General features: G+C 37.8%; 1 protein-coding gene across 1 annotated transcript in view; it reads left to right on the top strand.

Moving 5' to 3' along the window:
* The window catches only part of COG6 (component of oligomeric golgi complex 6), an 86,504-nt gene extending 81,453 nt beyond the window's left edge, over nt 1–5,051 (top strand). Inside the window, exon 19 of the mRNA XM_025874994.2 lies at nt 3,468–5,051. Coding sequence (XP_025730779.1) covers nt 3,468–3,615 — 148 coding nt within the window. The 3' untranslated portion in view covers nt 3,616–5,051. The remainder of the gene's footprint in view (nt 1–3,467) is intronic.
* Nucleotides 5,052–19,843: the final 14,792 nt, after the last annotated feature.

Below are 19,843 nucleotides of genomic sequence, written 5' to 3'. Positions count from 1 at the left end.
CTCAGCATACACCACTAAAAAACAATACTGCTTTCTTCCCCCTATCTGTACACGGGTTGATCGGTAGATAACCACATTCCAAGTTTTCAGAAGCACATGACTGACATGATGACATGATTTGTTGGTGCTTTTGTATTTAGTTAGAGAATACCGGAAACTTCCATTTTGAACATTGATTATTTGTCACTATAATGATTCATCATTATTCGAGACTCTACATTTCTTAAATGATATTAGTGAATAATTTGGGCCAAGACACCAGGCAGGCAGACAGATAGATATACAGATACATGCATATTCTTTTTAAGATAAAAGATACATACTAATTGCATACTAATTAGCACTATAAATAAAAAGGAGGGGATAGTAAAACGGCAAGAAAGTAAAAACCTTTAACATCTCAAGATTTGTATATAAAAGTAAAATTATTTATATATAAATAACGGATATGCTTATTATAAATCATTATTTAAGGAACCCAATTCCCCAAAATAACATGTATGTATGTATGTGTATAAATAGATGCACATAGAAGGTTTTTTAAAAAATAGCAAATCATTAAAATGCCCTTAATCCAATGGGATAATTTAAAAGTACCCTGTAAATATTATCAAGCTCAATATATTGCCTTACAGTAGTGAAATTAGTCCTAGAAATGTTAAATTACTTGTTGAAGGCAATATTAAGAAGTGTCAGAGCTTCGACTAGAGTCAAGGTCTTCTGACAGTAATGTCCATCACTGTACCATTTGATCTCTACTATATGTAGTTCATTAGAAAAAAAATTATTGAATGTGAGTGTGGACCTTTACCTGGCTTTGGTAGTGATGGTGAACTCTTACATTTGTCCAGAAATGTGAAAAATCATTATCAGTCACAGTTCTTGCTCTTTACAGTTCAGATTTGACTCATTCACTTTGGAGAATCTCTCTTCCTGTTGCCTTTCTCTCCTGTTTCACTTTAGCAGCTAGCTGACAGGCGAGGAGGAACAGTTCTTTGCCCTTTCCTTTATTTACTGCCCTACATGGAAGACTTCTTTTCTCCAATAGTTTTGGTATCTCTTGTCTTGCTCTGTACAGCCGTGTTCATTTTTTAATCCCTTCCCTGTCTTGGTAGCTTCTGAGGAACAGAATGAGAAACGCTGTACTATCAAATACCAACATTGAAAATAAATTATAAACTCTTACTTGGTCTTATTGGCTTGATTTTATTTATGTCTTAGCAATATTGCTTTATTCTGGTTTTCTCCATTTCAGATTTATAATGATTTTTCTGCTGCATTGTGAGTTGTAGACATTTGTAAGCTAGTTTAGCTTATAAACAGAAACGTGCCCTGGGTTGCAACTAAACGCCAATAAATTTAAAATTTTTCATCATTTGAACTTGAGAATAAAATTTAAAATTTATTCAGATTTTTCAACCATTCTACATTTACCAGTTACTCTGGATTTTTTTAAATTATATTTAATATTATTGTACCATATTCAGAATTTAAACTTCTTGTGAGAGGGAATAGCCTTGTCTCTTTGTATTCCTTATATAGTATAAATAACACACTATGTTCAGATTGAGTATAGATTTTAGAGTATTAGGGTATCAGGTATAAGTAATGGATGCTTTATACACTCCCCCAAAATCTGTCTTACTGTTTTGAGCAAAGAACGAAAATCCACTATGCCTAAAATTCATTATGTGACTTGTTGCAAAATGGGCATCAAATGTGTATTATATTTAACAGATTTTTAAAAATCAGTTTATAGTATTTTTCATCTATTTCATGTATGGGAAATAATTTTGCATCATATTGATGCATTTATTATGTTCAGTCAATTATAGGAATGATCACTAATAGATCAAAAATATCTTGAAGGCTCATCTGGTTAAGTAGATTTCCAAACCACTTTCTACCATCCTCCCTTCCAGTGAAAAGGTAGTATAGCCAGGAGCATTTCTCCACTCTGCTCAGAGCATTTACTCAGTGTAACTTCCTTCTACCTATTCTCATTTTGAAAGCTTTAGCAATTTGGGAGAAATGTCCAGTTGTTTCACCTCACCAAGAGTTTGAGACCCTGTCAGAACAGGGTGCTGATGATCGAAAATCATAAGTGTACTTCCCTTCTCATTCCATCCAGTTAATTTTATTCTTTCTTAGACCACAGATACATGTTTCCACAGATAGTCTTTTTAAGTATCATTTTGGTCATGGACATTCCAAAATGGAATAATTATTTCTAGCTCCGAGGATCAGGAAATGAGAGAGTACATTTTTATGTACTTTAATGAGAATTAAAGTCACTGAAGGTGAGAGAAAAGCATCCTGGGCAAATGGAGGAATAAAGCAGAGGAATTCAGGTGAAACGAGCAGGGCAGAGAGAACAGTCAGGAGTCGGACCTCAGGGTTAGAGTTGTGAAATGGAAGGTATTATAAAGGATTCTAAATGATAGGATGAGGGATTTTGACTTCTTGGAAACCAGAGAAACTCCTTGAAGGAAGGCCCTGGGTGAGGGAGAGACAAGATAATAGCTATGCTTTAGAAAGATTAATCTAGCAGCAGTGCTTATGATTGATTGAATGTGGAAGAGACTAGAAGAGGGAAGGCCAGATGGGAGCTTTTCTCTGTACCCCATACAAGAGTTCATTAGGGTCTGAATTGAGGTGATGCAACATGGTTATGCCACTGACAGAAATAACAAAAAAGTAGGTGTGGGAGTGAAGCATGAAAGACACATTTAAATTTAGTTGTAAAAATCAGAAAAGATAGCGTTTTTATCACTAGGTATAGTGATACTTGAATAGAAGTAGCTGAGAATGACAAGAAGTAAATGTCATGAGAACATGGAGAGAGTTGATGCAGATTTTATGAACCCAGTGCTATTTTTTCTAGTCAGATCTTTAAAAATTTGCTTCAGTTCATTTAAAACTTTTTATTCTTTTATGTGCATATGTAGAAGTTCTTTTTGTGGAAAATGCTGACTTGTTGGAGGGTCACATTATTTTAACCTGGTAATATAAATAGATAAGAAATCTAAAATGTGGTTACTGGTGTAGGAACTATAGCTGAAAGGACAGTTTACTGTAAGTTATTCTGAGATTCGAAGACTTGATAAATACAAATGACAATAAGCCTCTTTCTTTAAGGTTAATGTGTTACCAGTCACATTTGCAAGATCAGGACATTGATGGCAGGTCACAGTTTCTGTTTCTTGTCTAATAATCCTAAAAATACAGCTGTAAACAAAACACAGTCCCTTCCCTGCCGCAACAGTAAACAAATAATGAATATAAAAAAGTATGTTTGATCCCCAAACCAAAGTAAGTAACTTGTGTAGTTGTACAATGGTTTTTTTTTATAGTATGTATGTGGTAATTATGAAAATGAAATGTGGTGGTTCAAATACGAAGCTTCTTATAATTCTTAGTATTTTATTTTCGGATTATGTGTTCACATATTGTTTGTCTATCAATAGAGAGCAGATCATAAAACAGTCTACAGAATTAGTCTGCAGAGCCTACGGTGAAGTATATGCAGCTGTGATGAATCCAGTCAATGAATACAGAGATCCAGAAAGCATCCTACACCGATCGCCACAGCAAGTGCAGACGCTTCTCTCCTGATAATCTTATTTGAATGTTTTAGCAAAGTATTGCATCCCTAAAACTCTAAAAGTTTTCTTGTTCTTTAGTCTGTTAATCTTCACTTTGAAATTTGATGGTTACAATTTTCTTTGTATCATAACATTGTAGGTCCCAACGGTTTCTTTTCTTTGATCACAGATAAATGGAAGTAAGTAATATAATCTCGACCTGAGTTAGTGCTGCTCTGTATCTGCTCCTTATGTAGAGATGTTGTGTTCTCTGCAAGCCACCTCCCCAGCTCTGCAGTTTTCTGGAGTATAAATGTATGGGGAAAAGTCGTATGAAAGGTTTGAGGGATTTTTCTTTACAACATTAGTTCCAAATTAATCATACATAATAAATTTGTCTAAACTTAAGAATTAGTATACAAAGATGGGACATAACATCTCCTTACCTAAAGATTAAGTTGCTCTCTTATTAGTTATTCATGTGAGTTGACCTATTTAAACTGAGGAGCAGAAATATACACTTAGCAAAAAGTGGGAAAAGAGAGAGAGTGAGAAATAGTTTAAAGAGGGTGGATGTCACTCTCTGTATACCCTGGACTGAATTAAAGGTGAAGTGCACACTTCAAAAGGATTTTAGGTATGTAGGCACCCTGTGCTGCATGTAAATGTAGTGTTTAATGATAGGTATCTGTTACATAGTATGAACTGTAAACCCAGCCAACTACGGATTTTATCTCGTGTTCAAACCAAAGAAAAATGATCTACTCTCACACCAGAGGAAAAATACTGAGTAGCAATTGCTCGCTGACAGTGTATCTGTTCCCCCTGGTGGCCCCTCACAAAGAATGATCTGGGCTCTGACTTTAGAACTTTACCTATGAGTAAGACTCAGAATCATTGTTTTTCAAAAAAATAGATCTCAATGTGTTTGATGTGACTTTACTTTGTTGGTAAGATTTCAAGGATGATTCTTACTAGCAAAATATCTTAATTTCTGGTAAAACTATAAAAAGAGGTGAGTCCTTAAATTATAAATGAGAAAACTGAGGCATAAGGAGAAAATGGACAAGGCTAAAATATTTTGCAAAATAGTAAGATAAAACTAATATTTATATAACATATAATGTATAACACATTATTATTTACAGAACATGGTCTATTCATGTATCTGAAATTTGTAATTGTTTATATTAATATGATTCTTTTGGAGTAAGAGCAGTTATTTATCACCTCTTTTGGTGTAAATCTATGCTTTTAGTCTTTTTCCTTCAATGAGTATGTGCGATATATAAAAGATAGAAAATAAAGTATGATATAAATTGAGAGCTTAAATTTTATATAATTTATTTCTACAATGAAAAAAAGATTGCTACCTTATCGTTAATTAATCCCTTTGTTTTCTAGGAAAAAAGTGTATTTGGCTTTTTATACAGTTTCCTCAAAATATTAAAACTATTTCTAGAACAATGATAATTGAAGTATATTTTTATACATCTCATGAATGTGTTTTTAAGAAAATCTACTAATAGAAAAGGAAGTACAGTATAGGGCCAAATTGAGATGGTAGAAGATTGATGAGCAGAATGTGTTACCAATATTATCTTGAGTACTAAGTCAAAATAAAAGATTATAAGTGCGAATTCATGGACACAACACTTATATTTGCTATATACTTCCTGGTTTGCATTTTGAGCTGTTTTGATGTGGCATAAGTATAACCCTGGAGAATACATGTTAGCCTTTTCTCAGAGAAAGGTATTTGCCTCACAAGAACCTCTGGTTGAATTCTTCTGTTTCTTTCTTTCACCTGTACTTGAGCAGATGAATGTTACCTGAGAAAAATCACATAAATGGACTGAATGACTTTTTAAATTCATGATCACAGTCTTCAGGTGGCATTGTATTGCTTTGTAGTTCTACTCTGTCTCTCAGCTAACCTCACCTCTCCACTTTTCCGCCCTCACTTTTAATGGCCCTCATAATTTACAGAGGAAATAGCTGTTAGATGAATCACCCTCATTTTCCCACCTTCAAGTACTGCACCCATCTTCTCCATCTTTCCTGCAGAAATTGCAAAAACAATGTTTTTATGGTTATAAACTTATAAAAATTATAATTTAAAGTCATAATTTTACAAAAATTTTAAGTATCTTTTCTGGAGTTGAAAATTATAATAACTGAAATTTAAAAATTCACTGTAGGAGTTGAACAGATTTGAATAGTTAGCAAAAAGAATCTGCAAATTTGAAGTTAGGCCAGTGGAGATTATCCAATCTGAGGAACAGAAAGAAAAAAGGATGAAAGTCAACAGGGCCTCAGAGACCTGTGGGATATTATCAGTATTCACACAGTGGGTGTTTAAGAAGGAAAAGAGATGGGAAAGGGGGCCAAAAGAGTATTTGAAGGAATATTTGTAGGAAACTTTACAAGTTTGTTGAAAAGTTTAATATACACATTTAAGAAGTTAACCAAGCCCACACCAGAGATACACACCAAGACACATCACAATCAAATTATCAAAAGCCAAAGACTAAGAGGGGAACTTGAAAGCAGCGAGAAAGATAACTCACCATATACATGTGATTTACAGTAAGATTATCATGATTCTCCTCAGAAACCATAGAGGCCAGAAAGCATTGGATGATATATTCAAGTGCTGGAAGAACAAAACTGTTAACTTAGAATTCTATAGCCAGCAAAACTGCCTGTGAAAATACAGACAAAATTAAGACAGCTCAGGATAAACAAAAACTATCACACCTGCCTTAAAGGAATGTTAAAGGTAGTTCTTGTGGCTGAGGGGCGCCTGGGTGGCTCAGTCGTTAAGCGTCTGCCTTCGGCTCAGGTCATGATTCCGGGGCCCTAGGATGGAGCCCCGTGTCGGGCTCCCTGCTCCACGGGAAGCCTGCTTCTCCCTCTGCCTCTGCTGCTCCCCCTGCTTATGCACTGCCCCCCCCATAAATAAATAAAACTTTAAAAAAAATAAAAGGTAGCCCTTGTGGCTGAAGTGAAAGAATACTAGACAGTCACTTGAATCAACAAAGAAATAAAGAATAGCAAGGAAATAGAGGCCTCAGGCAGCACCGTAAGCCAGCTAGACGCAACACCATCCCAACAGCCGAGTACACATTCCTCTCAAGTCTACGTGCTGCACTCTCCAAGGCAGACCATATGTTAGGCCACAATTCAAGTCTCGGTAAATTTTAAAAAGACTGAAATCATACAAAGTATCTTTTCCAACTACAATGGCACAAAATTAGAAACCAATAACAAAACGAAAATAGGGAAATTAAACAATATACCCTTAAATAACCAAAAGGATTTTAGGTATGTAGACACGCTGTGCTGCATGTAAATGTAGTGTTTAACGATAGGTATCTGTTACATAGTCTGAACTCGAAATCCAACCAACTACGGATTTTATCTGGTGTTCAAACCAAAGAAGAATGATCTACTCTCACACCAGAGGAAAAATACTGAGTAGCAATTGCTCGCTGACAGTGTATCTGTCCCCCCGGTGGCTTTATTTCAAGAGAAATAAAGGAAATTAGAGAAAACTTTGAGGTGAATGAGAGTTTGATATAAAACAGCATACCAATACTTATGGTATGCAACAAAAACAGTGCTCAGAAGAAAATAGATAGCCTGCATTAAAGAAGAAATAAGTTATCCTAACCTTACACCTTAAAAAAACTAGAAATAAAGCAAACTAAACTGAAAGCAAGAAGAAGGAAATAATAAAGATTATGGCAGACAGAGAGAAAATATGGAATAGAAAAATAGTGTTTCAGTGAATGGGTATGCTAGCCATTCTGTAATGCATGTAGAGATGTGTTTGAATACACATGTAAAAAAGTTTGAAAAATTGTTTCTTGTATGGCATGTTGAGAAGAGTTATTTCTGAGAGTGTATGTGCTGTTCATAATGTAATGCATGCAGACAAGGATTTAAAGAAACATGTAAGATGTTTCTAGGAGTGTTCCTTGCTCGTCATGTTGAGAAAAATGTTATTTCAGTTATTGGATGTGCTGACCAGTGCTACATGTAAAGAAGTTGTTATTTATAAATATATATGTAAAAAATAAAAATAAAGAATAGAAAAATCTTTAAAAAAAACAAAGAATAGATAAATTGGTTTTTTGAAAAAATTTTAAAAATTGACCAACCTTTGGCTAGATTGACCAAGAAGAAAGAAAGAAGATTCAAATAACTAAAATCAGGTATAAAAATTAGTACTGACCTACAGAAATAAAAAGGATAACAGAATACTACAAATAATTGTACATCAATAATTAGATAATATGGATGAAATAGACAAATACAGAAAAACACAATCTAAACTGACTCAAGAAGAAATAGAAAATCTGAATAGACCTATAGCAAAGAGATTGATTCTGACTCAGTTTGACTCAGTTTGATTACTAGAGTCCAAACAATTCCAATTTTTAAAAAGCCCTGGATCAAATGGCTTCATTGATAATTTCTATCAAATGTTTAAACAATTAACACTAATCTTATCAAAGTCTTCCAGAAAATAGAACAGAGGGGACACATCCGAACTTGTTCTGTGAGGCCAACACTTGTTATTGGTATAATAAAGCCAGAAAAGGCAACATAAGAAAATCATAGTCCAGTATCCCTTATGATTATGAATGCAAAATCCTCAACAGAATACTAACAAGAAAATCCAGCAACATACTAAGGGATTATATGCTAGGACCAAGTGAGTTTGTCCCAGGAATGCAAGACCAGTTTAACATATGAAAGTCAATCAATGTACTACACCGTATTAATAGAATAAATAATAAACATGATTACTCTGAAAGATGCAGGGAAAGCATTTGATAAAACAAAAAGCACTCAACAAATTAGGAATAGAAGGGAACTTCCTCGAACTGATAAAGGACACTTAAGAAAATCTCACATCTAACATTATACTGAAAGCTCTCCCCGCTAAAATCAAATAAGATAAGGCTGTACACTCTTGCCACTTCTATTCCACGTTGTACTAGAAATTATACCCAGACAAATTAGGTAAGACAACATAAATAAAAGACACTCAGATTGGAAAGGAAGAAGTAAATCTATGTCCTTTTGAAGATGGTATGAGCATGTATATCTATTATATATATTTATATTTATATGGTCATATATGTATTAGAACTAATAAACAAGTGTAGCAACACTGCAGTATATAGACCAGTATGCAGAAATCTGTTGTATTGCTATACACTAGTAATGAACAATCTGAAAAAGTAAGGAAACAATTCCATTTACAATAGCACCACAGAGAATAAAATACTTAGGAATAGATTTAACCAAGAAAGTTAAATACTTAATCCACTGCAAACTACAAAACACGGTTGAAAGAAATTAAAGATGGTCTAAGTAGATGGAAAGACATTTCATGTTCATGGATGAAAGACTCAATATTGTTAAGATGGCAGTATTCCCCAAACTGATCTGTAGATTCAATGCAGTCCCTATCAAAATTTCATTTGCCTTTTTTTTTTTTTTGGTCCAGAAATAGACAAGCTGATCCCAAAATTTTTATATGGACATATAGGGGACCATGAATAACCTAAACAATCTTGAATCTTCCCAATGTCAAAACTTACTACAATCAAAACAATGTGATACTGGCATAAGGATAGGCATCGATGGGATAGAATTTAGAGTTCGAAGTAAACTCACACATCCATCATCAACTGATTTTTTTATAAAGTTGCCAAGACCTGTCAATGGGGAAAGAATAATCTTTTTAGCAAATGGCAGCAGAACAACTTGAAATCCACATGCAAAAAGGTTGAAGTCGGGGGGGCGCCTGGCTGGCTCAGTCAGTGGAGTGTGCAACTCTTCATCTCGGGCTGTGGGGTTGAGCCCCATGTTGGTTGCGAGATTACTTAAAAATAAAATCTTAAAAAAAAAAATTGAAGTTGGACCATATTCATGACATACACAAGAATTAACTCAAAATGGCTCAAAGATCTCAATGTAAAAGTTAAAAACTATAAAACTCTCAGAAAGAAACATAGGTATAAATATTTGACCTTATGTTAGGCAACAAGTTTTCACCTTTTATACAATATAGATTTTAAAATAAATATTAAAATGCAGAGTCACATAACGTTGAATACTTGGAGGTCAGCTTGTTTTTCCTATTTAGTTAAATACACTGTTTAGATACTATTATAAATACATAGGTCTACATATGGTTACTTTAGGGCTATAATCGTACTTAAGCACAATTATCTTGAAAATATGTATTTATTTCCCCTTAGAATATGCTTTTGGAGATAGATTATATAATTATGTATTCTCACAGCCACACAAGAAATGACTATAAATTGGCTAAGAAATATAATAATCATTTAATAACAGCATGCTCATCTATCAATTCCAACTAACATAAATGTCAAAAATAAAAACTTTCCTAGCACTGATAATAAGTAAAAATAAATGGTACTAAGCTTATGAAAATAAGGGAAAATTGTTGGCAGGGCTGAAAATATCCATATGAAATATTTGCTTGCTTTGAGAGGATATATCATTGTTTGACAAAGTGTTTTTTCATGATATATTTTAAGCAGTTAAAGTCCCAGCCAATCTAGGAGTTTCAAAGTTAATAGCTTTGCCACCAGGAAATTAATTTACTTGAATATTCTGTTTATTTCCATCAACGTCAAGATCTGGAATTCCACTGGAGCGAGCATTAGTTTTTGCCTACTAAAAGCAAAATGACAAGAAGCAAGAGTGGTTTTTCTTACGCAAGCCAGCATCAAAAGTTGGATCGCATGTGCTGAGATGCCATGAGCCTTCCTAGGGGTATCAAATGTATGAGCCTACTTTGGAGACTTCAGACAAGAGCTGGCTGCTATTTGCTATCCAGGCCTCAGATGGAATATAAAATGGTAATGAGGAGTGCACTGAGGTAGAAAAATGCATTTGCTGAGAAGCCAAGTCTTAAAAAGGAAATCAAAGATTTGGTTAGTATTCCACAGCCTTGCAATATGCACTTAATAGAAGATCAGGAATTTTTCTCTCTTGAAAACTATTACTTCCGTTTCACAAACAAAGATGTCAGCAAAGCAAGAGTTCAGAAGTCAGAAGGCTATCGTTAAAAACAATGAAAACAAAAACACCATGTCAAGTTACCCTGCCTTTATTCTGAATCCTACAAAGAAGAAATCACTTAACCACTGAGTATTAACAGGTTAATGTAATGAATCATACAATAATAAATCATAATGGAATTTGCAGAAACCCAAAAATGTGCAAATACACTCCTGTGGTTAACCTGTGATTCTGCTTGCAAGTGGTAAATCATTAGCCATGGTGTTGCTCTTGGTAACTGCAGGTATCAGGGGATGATGCAGAATTATTAGTATTGCTTCCTACTTTGTGTGTGGTAACAGTGGGATGAGGCTAGTGCTATCTCTGTCATAAATTTTTACATGTGTGGGCACATTTCTGGATCTTTCGTGCAATGTTTTCATAGATTTACTTATTCCTGCACCAATATCAAACATTTTAATATTATAACCTTAAAATCTTAATATATGGTAGGATGTTCCATTTTGTCTTTTTCATCTAGAATGCCTCAGGCATTCTTGGCTTTTCGCTCTTCCACTTAGGTTTTAAAATCAACTTCTATTTCTCAAGCAGCAGTTGGGAATATGGTTGGGATTACTTTGAATCTGTATATCAATTTGGGTACAATTAATATCTTTATGATGTTAAATAATCCAAATCATGAACATGTTAAATTTTCCCTATTTAATTAGAGTATTTTTAGTGTCCTTCAAAAAAGTTTATATTTCTTCATATAAATCTAAGAAAACTTTGGTCTATTCATTCCTAACAAACTTACAGTTCTTGTTCATAGTGTAAATGGCATCTATTTTTAAATTACGTTTTAAAATTATCTGTTGCTGTGTATAGAAACAGAATTGATTTTTATATGTTGATTATATTAGATCTCAGCACTTAACTCACTTATTATATCTAATATAATATCCATGCTTTGAGTTTTCTATATAGACATTTATATTATTTGAGACAAGACGACTGTGTTGTTTCTTTCTTTGCAATCTATATGCCCTCCATTTCTTTTGTTGTCTTAACATGCTGACTAGGACCGCCAGCACAGTGTTAACCAAGAGCAATGATAATGGGCACGTTTTGTAATTCAGATTTTAAAGGTGACATTCCCAGTATCTCACCGTTAAGAATTATGTTTGCTGTGGGTTTTCAGGAGATTAATCAGAGGGCATCATATGATCATAAGGCTCTTCTCTTTTTAATGTTAATGTGGTAAATGACATTTATAGTTTTTTTTTTAAGATTTTATTTTTATTTGACAGAGAGAGATAGTGAGAGCGGGAACACAAACAGGGGGAGTGGGAGAGGGAGAAGCAGGCTTCCTGCTGAGCAGGGAGCCCAATGTTGGACTCGATCCCTGGACCCTGGGATCATGACCTCAGCCGAAGGCAGACACTTAATGACTGAGCCACCCAGGCACCCGACATTTAGAGTTTTTCTGATCATAAACCACTCTTGCATTCCTGGGATAATCCTATATTGATCACATTATTTTCTCTTTTTGTACAAACCACTGGATTTAGTTTTGTTTTATATAGTGACTAGTGACCTTGCTAAATTTATTAATTCTAAACTTTATTTGCAGATTTTTTGGTAAACTTTATAAATTCGATCACATAGTCTGTGATTAATGACAGTTTTTTTTTTCTTCTTAGTCTTCTAGCTTTATGACGCCATGCAGAGTTCAATAGTACAACGTTACTGTGCTGAATAGAAGTGGTAATCGTGATCACTCCTGTCTTTTTCCAAAATGTGAGGAAGGAGGGAAAGCTTTTACTTGGCTGATATTTTGTAGATAAGCTTTATCAAATTAAGAAAGTCCCCTTCTGTTCCTGGTTTGCTATGATTACTTTAAAATCATGAGTTTTGAATTTTATCAAATGTGGATTGTTTTTTCTCTGTATCTATTTAGATAACTATATAGGCTTTATCCTTATTTGCTTAATGTGGAGAATTTCAAATGTCAAAACAACTTTGCATTCCTGGAATAAACCCAATGGTCATAATGTACAATCTTTTTTATATACCTCTTGATTTGATTTATTTATATTTTATTTAGAATTTTTTTGATTTTATGTTCATGGCCTATAGATTACTCTGTTATTTTCCGCTCTTTTAATATCTTTGTCAGGTTTGGGTAACAAGATTGTACTGACCTCATAAAACAGATTAGCACATAATCTCTTTTTCTCTTACACGGAATAGTTTAAGATTGTTATTATTTCTTCCATAAGTGCTTGGATGAATTCCAGGTGCAGCCAGCTTACCTAGAGATGTCTTTGTGGGAAGGTTTTACATTTCAGATTCAATTTTTTAAGTATAAAGAAGAGTATTCATACGGCCTATTTCTTCTTGTGTTAGTTTTGATGAATTCTATTTTTCAAGATACATGTCCCTCTCACCTAAATTTGTCATAATGTCGTTCTCCTTACTGTTCTTTTAACCTTTTTTAATGTCTGTGGCCATGGTATTAATAATTTATGTTTTCTTTCTTGCTTAGTCTTGCTGAGAGCTGTGAACTTTGTTAGTCTTTTCAAAGAGTCTGTTCTTGATGTGGTTGATTATCTTTTATGTTCCGTTGATTTTTTGCTCCATTTTTATTATTTCCATCCCTCTACTTTCTTGGTATTTTATTTGCTCTTCTTTTTCTACCTTCTTGAAGTGGGACCTCATAGAGATGGTCCCCGACTTACTATGTAGTTCAACATAACGATATTTTGACTTTACGGTAGGACAAAAGCAATATGCATTCAGTTGGAACTCTACTTCACATTTTGAATTTTGATCTCTTCCTGGGCTCGTGATATACAGGAAGATCCTCTTGTGACGCTTGCCAGCACTGGGAGCCCCAGCTTCCCGTCAGCCCTGCAGTCGCTAGGGTAGACAACTGATACAACCATTCTGTTTTTCATTTTCAGTGCAGTAGTTAATAAATGAGATATTCAACACATTATTCTAAAGAAGGGTTTGTGTTAGATGATTCACTGTAGGCTAATGTGAGTGTTCTGAGCACATTTAAGGTAGCCTAATGAGGCTAAGCTGTTATGTTCAGTAGGTTAGGTGCACTAAATGCATTTTCAACTTACCTCACCTTACAGTGGGTTTCATGGGACATGACCCTATTGTGAGTCAAGGAAGATTGGTATCATCAATCTTCAAACTTTCTTTTTTGTAATATATTCATTTAAATATCATCTGTATTTCCATGTAAACACAGACTTAGTTATATCCATGTTTTTATGTCATATTTTCATTATTTTTCACTGCAAAGTATTTTCTGATTCCCACCAATTTCTTCTTTGACTCATAGATTATTTAAAAAGTATATTTCCAAACATAAGACTTCCTAGTTATCTTTTTATTATTGATTTCAAGGTTAATTCCACAGTAACCAGCCGATAAATTGTATATCAATCCTTATATATCTGTTCATAGTTATTTTATGGTCCAGCATACTATTTTAGTGAAGGACGTCCCCCTTATATGTGGAAATGATATGTTCTGTAGTTATTGGGTGCAGTGTTCTATACATGTTAAGAGGATAAATTTTGTTAATCTTGTTCAAATCATCTATAGTCCTTTGGATTTTTGATCTGCGTGTTGTATCAGCTGCTGAGAAAGATTTGCTAAAAATTTTAACTACGACCATGTATTTGCTCATTTTCTTTTGAGTTTTTTTCAGTTTTTGCTTTATATATTCTGAGGCTATGTCTCGACATTTAAATTTTATCCCTTATGATTTTTTTCTTTGAACCTTTAGTTACTTAGAAGTTTGTTATTTGCATTTCTGCTTTTAGTTTTTAACAAAGGAGTGAGGCAATAAAATTTATTTCTTAAAAAGAACAATTGATGATGACAATAGGTTTCCTTCTGTCATGGCCCTTTTATGTCCCTGTCTCTGTGTCCTACTTCATAGTTATAAAAATAAACTGGAGATTTACCAATTAAGCCAATCATCGATATAGGAACTACTGGCAGCACCACCAGTCACTTTGGTAAATTAAGCAAAATTCACAGAGCATATTGAGATACCATTCATATTGTTCGCTTCTGTTCTCTCCAACCCTGAGGTGGGTGACTGGGATTCTGTTGGATCTGTTTTTTGAGTACCAGCATCTGACTTGAATCTCGAAGAGATCAGTCTGATAAGGTAATCTGATTTCATTAACCAAAATGACCTTATCTCAAAATGAGTTACGGTGCATAATCACGTTAAGAAGCATAAGCAAGTATGTCAGCTTCCAGTCTTTTGAGATAGTATTTATAATGTGACTCCTTTTTATCACTGAATGTAGCAGCATTCCTTGCACACGGTTTCTTGAACAAAATGAGGCAATTTTCTTGCTTGGTGGACATTCTGAGGTTTATACAACTATCCATAATCTGAAACATGAACTTAATGTAAGACTCAGTTTGGTTTATACCTAGTAGCTTCTGAGAAATTTTTCATCGAATTTTGGTGGCCGGCAAAGGAATTACTGGAATAAAAATATCACAGCTTCTGTGCTGTGTGCAGATACTTACTGAGTGTGATGAAGGAATTACTCTCTAACCATGCACATATTCTGAGCAATTAGGCCAAGTGCCAAAACCATTAAGGCTCAAATGCCAAGTGCCTGTAGGGAGGGTTCTGTTACAGGATTTAGCAACCAACCCCTGGCTCAGTTACCAGAGGGTGGCACTCCAGGCTTCCTGATAGCCGTGCCAGGCTGGATGAGATTCAGCAGCTGCCACCCGGCCACTGCTGCCTTCTAGATACTCTCCTCAGTGCTGCCTCTGTCCCCACCCTTCTTGCCCATCTGCCCTCCATCTGCCTGCCACCTGAGCGGTGGGGGCCCAGTTGGGGGGCACCTTACGAGTGGAGTCATGACACCCAGATGACACATTGCATTCACCTTCCCTGTGCCTCCACAGCTCTTTCTCCAGTTTGGCAGCTTAAAAGGACAGCGTTGCCAATTCCTGTTTCATAACATTTCAGGGGCTCCATTCTGAGGCTTCTGGAGTATCCTGGCGCTCAAGGAAACTGGGCATGCGGGTGGGATAGGGAGATCCATTCAAGGATTAGGGACATCCAGGCACCCCTGGCCTGCACCCAGAAAAACCTGAGGGAACAAGAGTAGCTTTTGTAACTCCAGAATTTCACCAAGATGAGCTGAAATCTGGTTCTGCCATTTCCCCGTCTTGTCCTGTTCCACAACCCACCCACCCTCCCAACACACAAAAAAGCAAAAAACAGAGCTCTGCAGTATCTTCACAATTTGACTTTTATCCAGAACTGAGGCTCTTTATTTGTTAGAGCTAAGCATCTGGTCCAAGATTTTCTAATTCTTTCTGTGGGAACTTGAATCAGTACCACCTCCCCAGTCCCCCGTGGAAGCAGATGGGGATCTTGGCGAGGTTTAGAAGTCCAGGACTTGGCAGGTTGAGAGTTCTATTTGCCAGGCTGAATTGCTTGTAATTAAAAAGCTCATCCTCCTCCCTTCTGCACTTCTGAACTTATCTGAGGCATCAAGAGAGTATTTAATCACGCACGGAAACAAATCTGTTCGTATAAGTGCAAATCTGCATTTGGAGTCAGGGGCTGAGCAGCAGCGGTGAGTCACACAGGCCGGTGAGGGTGACGGGGCACAGTCTGTGTCCCCTGCCCAGGTCGGGGCCGGGTGTGCAACCCTCCCCCCCCCGCTATCTCCTGTGCCCATCTTGCCTCACTTGAGGCTACAGGCAACACCCCCAGACTGGCCGCTTTGGAAGCAGGTTTGGGGTTTTGTTAGTGACAGTCACTGACACCAGATTGGTAATGTTTATCTGCTTTCTAATACTGAAAAGAAAATAACTCATTAGTGTTGACATTTTAATGTGTGAGCGTTCTGAGACAAAACTTAACTTTGCTCCTTCCAGACTGAGCTGTGCTGATCGCCAGATTGAGCGCTCGTTGGAAACTTGGGAACAAAGTGAGGCATGACCATGTGTGGCTCTTGGGGTAATAAGCACTCGGAGTTAATTTTAGAAATAATTGTTTCAAAAAAAAAAAACAAAAACAAAACAAAACCCAAAGGAGGTGAGGAGCCGGATTTTTCTCCCATGGAGGAGCTCTCCTATGGGGCATGGGTGGCTTGGGTGGCAGACGTGGAGGCAGTAGGGGAGAAGAACGACATTCTCTCTCTGTGTGCATGACTGTGACCGCTGGGAGCGTTTGCGGAGTCTAGCCAGAGCCTGGTGCTCTGGGTTCTTCCAGCCAAGGCTGGGGAGATGGCAGTTGCGTGGGCACCCGTCCAGGTCGGCCAGGGCTCGCGCTGCCACATTGGGAGCGTTTCCCTCTGCGGTTATTCTCTGTACTCTAGACGTACCTGTCACACAGGCCGACACAGCTCCGGTTCCAGCCCTGAAGTCAGCCATGAGAGGAAAGCCGGTGGGAAGAGTGTTGATGGTACAGATTGCTGGGGGAGCCCTGCCAGGATGACCTCTGGAGACCATGGGGGGTGTGTGTGGGGGGGGGCCAGACAGAGCCCATCTTTGCTACACAAGACGAGAGCTTGAGCTTCCAAACTGGAGACCCCCGGGCAGGGCCTAGGACCTGGCGACCATGAGTTCGGCCCAAGCCTGCGCCGTCCCCATGGTGCGAGAGCAGCCATCAGGGATGGGTTTCCCGAGTCATTCAGAGGCTCCATGAGGTGCCCAGGTCTCCTTCCACGGAGGTGGCCCAGTCAGGCACTCTGACTGCTCTCGTTCACATTCATTTATGCAATTTTGTTTTCTTGCCGTTTAACACACGTGTCTCTGTCTATCTCTTTCACACTCACACACAATGAGATTTAGTAACCCATTTTAATGAGGCAATTATATTTTAACTCCATTATGTGCAATTATCCACTCACATAAATTGCCCCAGCTGGAGCGCCTGGTGTTGATGTCTCACTTGCACTCACTTGCCGGCCCCTGGGGGCAGCTGGGCCTCCAGCCCTGGAACAGGGACACTCCTGCTGTCCCTGCTGCTCTCCACAGGTGGCTTGATGCCGCCAAGGGGCAGGAACATATGCGATTTCTGGCTCCCCCCAGCGCAGCCCTTGATGGCTGCGTGGGTGGTCTAGCACTCTGTCATCTCCTTTGTCGGGCTGGCAGGGCTGTTTATCTAGACCCAGAGCCCCAGGTAGCCTTCTCGCGCGGCGGGGCCAGAAAAACAAACCCGGATCATTGGAGCCATGCACCTCGGCCCAATGCTTTTCCCTTTCAGTCATCTAGGCTTGAGGTGCCACGGGTGGGATGAAAGACAGAGGCCCCTGTACACCCATCCCACCAGCAGTAACTTTAAAACAGAGGCTTTAATGATGAGATGGGTACTTCATTCAAAGTAACGATCTCATTTATATGGTAACACAAAGCAAGACAGAGCAGTCACCCAAGGACTTGCCACCCAGCTCACAAACCAGGATGTACCCAATACTTTTGCATCGACCTGCAAGCGTTCGTTTCACCCTTGCCTACCCCTCAGCAGGGCACCATTTGCTCGCATTTTGTCCTTACCTTTCACTTAATGGTTTAAACGTTCTATCATGGACATATGTATCCCGATTCGTTGTGTTAGTTTTACTTGCTTTGAGTTTTACTGAAGTGGTGTCATTCTAGAGGTAGCCCCCTGTAACCTACTCTTCTCCACTTGGTGTAATGTGAAAGATTCGTCTCTGCAACTGTGGAGAGTTATGGCTCCTTCCTCGTCACTGCTGTATAGGATCGTGTGACAAGTGTGACATCCATCCCCCTGTCAAATCGACTTTTGGCTTTTCTAGATTGTTTGTTTTGCATTATGAACAACGCTTCCATAAGAGCCCTGTGTACACAGACTAGTATGAATACATGAGAATTTCTGTACCTTGGAGTGGCATTTTTGGGTTATAGAGTATATGAATGTTCTAGATTTTTAGGAAGTACCAAATTGCTTTCCAAGTGGTTGAACAACTCATGACCCCTCCAGCCAGGCGGTATCTTTTGTAACTTTCCAGATTCCCACAGTGTCCTGTGCCCAGTGTGATGTAACGGTTAAGAGTATCATTTGGATCTGTGGGACCTTCGAAAAAGTAGTCGCTCTTTCTCAGCCCCAGCTTTCTCATCTGTGAAGTTGGAGGAAAATACTTGAGTATGGCACCTTAATATCTAGCGTGTCACATCGGCAAATTTCCTTGCCCTAGGAAAATGCAATCTCCCCCCAGCAACTCAGCACCTTCATGTTGCCAAGGGCAGCCAACCAAAATTCCTTGTGCTGTTAAGATGTTGGCTACTTGGTATTTTCACAATTTAAACCTGTCCTGCAAAGAAGATGAGAGATCAGTAAGATGCCAGAAGGTATGAACATTTTCTGGTTTGTTTCACAGGTGGTAATCTGGTCATTTATCTAATAAACACCCCCCACCATTGCTGTCATCTGGTACCTATTAGCCGCGTGTTCTCTACGGGATGTCAGTGGAAGGCCACTGCCCTCAGGGCCCCCCAGGGTGACAGGAGCCACGCCGAGGCTCCCTCACCCCGACGGAGCTGTGCTCGGAGGTGGCCAACGCCGGTGCTGGAGAGCAGTAAGAGTAGAGGGGGGCTTTTAGAAAGCATACTCCTGCAGGGCCTGTCCCTGTCTCCCCACCGAGGTCCTCAAAGTGCAGTGTTATTTCTATCCCCTGCTTTTACAGATAAAGAAACCGAAACTTCGAGACCATTAAGTGACTTGTCTTATGTAAGTGACAGAAGCTGGACTGAAGCCCAAGTCTTCTGTCACTGGACAGAAGACTTTTTTGTCCCACTGCCTCCTTCCTCCGCCCCCCCATCTGACTGAATTATATGCTCCATTGTATGTGTTTATTCATTTTTTCCTTCCTGTGCTATTTGGTAATCCACTTGATTACATTAAAAATAAAAAAATTCATTTGTGTTTCCAGAGGTGGCTGCAGCCATTAGCAGACTGATGAACAAGGTTCACTGTCAAACTTGCTTTCAGGGGAATGGTTCGAGAATTCATTGTAAAAACCTTATTCATAATGAAAAAGGCTTAGGACCACGGGCTTTAATTTCTCCCAGTCAAGTTTTAATCACTGAGAGGTTTGGTAACAAGTGAAACGTGTAGTCACCGCGCTCTTGGGTCTTCATTTTCTTCTCCGGTCGTTTCTGCAAGACCTCAC

The sequence above is a fragment of the Callorhinus ursinus genome, unplaced genomic scaffold, assembly GCF_003265705.2.
Source record: "Callorhinus ursinus isolate GAN/ISIS: 27379988/994484 unplaced genomic scaffold, GSC_fseal_2.0 scaffold7, whole genome shotgun sequence".
Classification (NCBI taxonomy): Eukaryota; Metazoa; Chordata; class Mammalia; order Carnivora; family Otariidae; genus Callorhinus; species Callorhinus ursinus.
The sequence above is the reverse complement of the archived record's forward strand: the minus strand, read 5'-3'. Positions and strand labels throughout refer to the sequence as shown.